The sequence below is a fragment of the Malus domestica genome, chromosome 10 (assembly GCF_042453785.1).
Source record: "Malus domestica chromosome 10, GDT2T_hap1".
Lineage (NCBI taxonomy): Eukaryota > Viridiplantae > Streptophyta > Magnoliopsida > Rosales > Rosaceae > Malus > Malus domestica.
The window spans coordinates 37,445,824-37,450,443 of record NC_091670.1 but is presented as its reverse complement, the minus strand read 5'-3'; the positions used below and the strand labels follow the sequence as shown (position 1 = coordinate 37,450,443).

Here is a 4,620-nt window from a genome sequence, read left to right as displayed (position 1 = left end):
AAAAAATTTAAAAATTAAAAAAAAATTTAATTTTTTTATAAATATCTTATCATTATCTTCCATCTTACATTAATTTTCTATTTTCTCAAATACTTTGGATTGTAATTTCTTATTTAATGAAACGTGGTATAACGAGACCGATTAAAAATCATACCGGAAATTTGAAATAAAATTATTTATTATTATTTTATAAAATAAAAAATACTAATATTTTATTACCTATTGCCATGCTATTCAGTTTAAGGTGAAAATACAAAAGGTAGTTATTGTTCACGGGAGAATTCAATAGTGAGTTGCCCTAAGGGCCTTTGCAAGACTGGAAGTTGCTAACGCCTCTGTACCCCTGACTCATGCATAAGCAAACCCTCACACCTTCCTCTCCCCCATTTAAACCCCCATCACCCTCCTCCTCGTCCACATTCTCACCCAACGCAAACTCCTCTGAAAGCTTATAAACCATTTCTACCTCTCTCTCCCCCTCTCTCTATCTCTTTCTCTGTCTAAAAATACATATCTATTAGCTATGGTGGTTCTGTCACGAACAGCTAAATTGGACCATTTTTCTGACCTAATCAAAACATGCAAGCCCACCAGCTTGTTCGCCGGCATCCCAGTCGTCGACCTCTCGAGCCCCGACGCAAAGCACCGCATAGTCAGGGCTTGTGAGGAGCACGGCATGTTTAAGGTGATCAACCATGGAGTCCCATTGGACTTCATGACTACACTGGAAGCCCAAGCTCTCAAATTTTTCAACCTGCCCCAGTCGGAGAAGGACCAGGCAGCCCCCGCCGACCCTTTCGGCTACAGAAGCAAGAGAATCGGTCTAAACGGCGACGTGGGTTGGATGGAATACATCCTCCTCAGCACCAATCTTGATATCATCTCTCATAAGTCCCTCCCCATTTTCAAGGAAAACCCTGAAATTTTCCGGTAAAAATTTTGCAAAAAACAGAGAACTCTGTTCTTCTCTGTTTTTATTTATTTTCATTTTTTTTACAAGCGATGCTGGAAATCGTCTGCGTTACGAAGAAACAAAAATATAAACCCAGTATAGTAACGCTCATCTTTTGGTCTCCTGCGCTCGTTTCAAATTCGTTATTCTAAATTAACTAATTTACTTGTTCTTTTTCAGTGACGCAGTGGAAGATTATATTACAGCAGTGAAGAACATGACTTTTGAAGTGCTGGAAATGGTGGCTGATGGGCTGGGGATTGATCAAAGGAATGTGCTGAGCAAGCTTTTGAAAGATGAGAAGAGTGACTCATGTTTCAGGCTAAACTACTATCCGCCATGCCCAGAGCTTCACGCTTTGAGTGGACGAAGTTTGATAGGGTTTGGGGAGCACACAGACCCACAGATCATTTCTGTCCTGAAATCCAACAACACATCAGGCCTGCAGATCAGTCTCAAGGATGGGACTTGGGTTACAGTCGCACCTGATCAGACTGCCTTTTTCATCAATGTTGGTGATTGCTTGCAGGTAGCCATTTTTATGATACTTACCTATTTTATGATTTTTTGTCACTTTTTTTTATCAGTCAATCAATCAATTGCTTTGGAATATTAGGTCAAAACCTGACTTCTAGTCTTCTAGCAGGCAACTTGCATTGCCTCTTCATTTTTCTTCCATAACACACTCTCACAACATGTTACAACATCCCATAACCATCTCTTCCTCTTTTGTATTGGAGGTGATAAAACAATGGTGATTAACCTTAAAACTTAACTTCCACCTCGTCTTGTTTTTTGGAGGGTGATAAAAAATATTAGGATGTGTTTGCAGTAAAAGTAAAATAAACTTACTGTTTTTGCTAACTTGGGAGTGGGATTTTGATGCAGGTGATGACTAACGGGCGGTTTAAGAGCGTGAAACATAGGGTTTTGGCTGACACACAAAGTTCAAGGGTTTCAATGATCTACTTTGGAGGGCCACCTTTGAGTGAGAAGATAGCACCTCTGCCGTCTCTAATGGCAGAAGGAGAAGAAAGCTTGTACAAGGAGTTCACGTGGAGTGAATTCAAAAAGTCTGCGAACAGGTCAAGGCTGGCCGATAATAGGCTAGGACCATTTGAGAAGTCTGCTGCTGTGATGCTGTCCAATTCCCAATTTTAGTAAAAACCAATATGTATTAGGGCTTTTGTCAAAAGCTCAGAATAGGTGTGAAAAAGTTTACTCCAATTTGCTCGTGTTTTTTCCATAGATGGATCGATCATCTTCTTTTATTGTATTTTTTCTTCTGTTTCCTCTCCTTTTTAACTTCTTTTTTTTTTGCCTTTGGTTCTTTGTTTGGATGTAACAACCACCAAGCTTCTGCGAGTTTATCATCTTCATGTCTTCTTGTTCAGAACAATCCATTTGGTTTCCATGTATAAACTTAAAATAGTTGTGTTGCATGTGTCAGACTTACCGGTTAGCTATTAATATTTGTCCCTATTTTGTTGAACATATTCTGAATTTGAATTATTCATTTTCTGGATAAGAAGAAACGTATTTTCAATAATCAACAAAAAAAAATTTCGACGAACAATATGATATTTACAAAAGTTATTTACATAGTCCACTCGCTGTGTCACAATTCACAATTAGGTATCTAATTCATGTGAGTCAAACCAATCAAACTAAATGTACAAAAACATGCTAAAAATGAAATGCTAATAGTTGTTATAAACTGCTTTTTTCAAAATCAAGTTGCAGATGCTTTAGCTTCAGTTGGCGCAAATAGTTATACTTATCATTAGTGATCTACGTTCCAGATTATGGGTGTAATGAATCTCATCCATTCAAGGGATGGTAAGTGTCTCACACACAACTATTGCCGAATAAATAGTATCGCCTAATCTTTCTCCATTTTAGAAAGAAAAAAAACCGCTTTATTTTTCAAACATGCTTGTATATCGTCATCGTGTTATCTAAGTTTTTTTAGGTATATAAACTGTAAAAGAAAGTGTTCATGAGTGTCATCTTTACCAATTAATTATTGGTTTTAGTGGAATTATTTTTTATTTTGATAAAATAATGTTACGTGCTCAAATCATTTATTTTAATAAACCACGTAAACATTGAATGATTCTGAGGCAAAACTACTCGCAGACGAGAAGTGGCCATCTAAAGGAGAAATATTCTACAATTCCATCACCTTATTGTGTTTTAGTTTTGGCCCCCCAAACATAAAATTATGTTGCCGTCCCGTTTATGCTTCCGGATTCTTCATATATGGCCTACAACTTATAAAATACCCTTTTTAATTATATTATGTTCATTTCAATGCCACTATATTTCTTTTTTCTTTTCTTTTAAGGGGGACAATCTAACTCTTCCAAATCCGGAGGTGGCCAATTGGGAATTACACTCTAGTTGTAACTACGATCAAGTAAATTCACAGTTTACAAAGTATCGAACCCAGAACCTCTCATTTTTCCCTTTAAGTAGTTGATTTTCGCACTTTTCTACTGAGACATTTGTCGTGGCTATATTCTCAAAACACTTAAAAAAAGCATAATATATATATATATATATATATATATATATCTATTTTGTGAAATAATACGTGAGAAATTGTATTTTGAAGATTACACAATAACTGTCGCAAAATGCTAATAATAATTTATTTTTCTATTCTTTATGAGTTTCAAGTTTAATGAGCCGAGAGATTTTTCTATGCATCTGGAATACAAGCATGTACATCATATGACATAATATAAGTGAATAGTGAATATAATTTTAGTGTCCTTTCACTTGTATTACAAACATAGCATACTATGTTCCAAATACAGACGGTGTACCAACTTAGATATATTAGTTTTTAGTTTTGATCAAAAGAAATGCACGTGTGTGCAATATATTTTGAGCCTTCAAATACTTTTTTAGAATCATATTGTTTAGTTTTGTCAACTTTAATATAGAGAGGAACCTTCAACGGGACAGTGTCATTTTCCGAAAATATTTTGGTCAAATAAATCGATTTTCGCCATTAAAAATTATAGTATTTATATATAGTAGTTTATGAGATAGATAAGCAATTACTTAATTTCAAGACCCATTCACAACTATATATTCATGATGTGACTCAGATCTAGTCATTTGGACGCAAAAAGTAATGGTTTCCTGTTGTAACTTAGACTTCTCATTTGTCCATGGTCTACCAATATTCTGATCCGTTCCTTGGTCTGCTTGAGAGGTCACCACATTATTTTCTCAGCTTAATTGTTAAAAATGAATTTCATGTTGATAGAAGAAATGATTTTGCATGAGCTTATTAAGAATTGGGCTACTTCTCATGTTGTCAATTAATTTGAAGGTAGAACCTTAACTTTTTTATGATAACATAGTAGGTTGTACCATGTATGAAGATCAACGGCCACACGTACTCCATGTCGCCCATTTATGTTGTCCGCTTGAAAATCCACCACACACGTGAGGGGGCATGTTGAGAATAAATCTCACATTGATGGGAGGATAGACCTTGCATGAACTTATAAAAAATTAGACTACTCTCCATATTGCCAATTAATTTTATAATTTTTTTTTTTTGTAGAAGCTAATTAATTTTAGGAAAAATTAGTATCCGGTCCTTAGTTTCTAATGTTCATTGACTAAGAAGTTATTAGTTTTTAGATTTT

General features: G+C 35.3%; 1 protein-coding gene across 1 annotated transcript; it reads left to right on the top strand.

Annotated features, from left to right (window-relative positions):
* Positions 1 to 380: 380 nt before the first annotated feature.
* LOC103446186 (gibberellin 2-beta-dioxygenase-like) lies at positions 381 to 2,394 on the top strand. Its single transcript, XM_008385257.4, has 3 exons — positions 381 to 930; positions 1,133 to 1,481; positions 1,841 to 2,394. Exons 1-3 carry the CDS (start codon positions 524 to 526, stop codon positions 2,111 to 2,113), a joined length of 1,029 nt encoding a protein of 342 aa, XP_008383479.3. The 5' UTR covers positions 381 to 523; the 3' UTR covers positions 2,114 to 2,394.
* The last annotated feature ends 2,226 nt before the right edge of the window (positions 2,395 to 4,620 follow it).

Bases quoted from the DNA above. Each gene is read 5' to 3' on its own strand.
- LOC103446186 (XM_008385257.4), top strand. From the start codon at position 524: ATGGTGGTTCTGTCACGAACAGCTAAATTGGACCATTTTTCTGACCTA. The intron at 931-1,132 runs GTAAAAATTTTG...GTTCTTTTTCAG, and splicing joins GAAAACCCTGAAATTTTCCG to TGACGCAGTGGAAGATTATA. The intron at 1,482-1,840 runs GTAGCCATTTTT...ATTTTGATGCAG, and splicing joins ATGTTGGTGATTGCTTGCAG to GTGATGACTAACGGGCGGTT.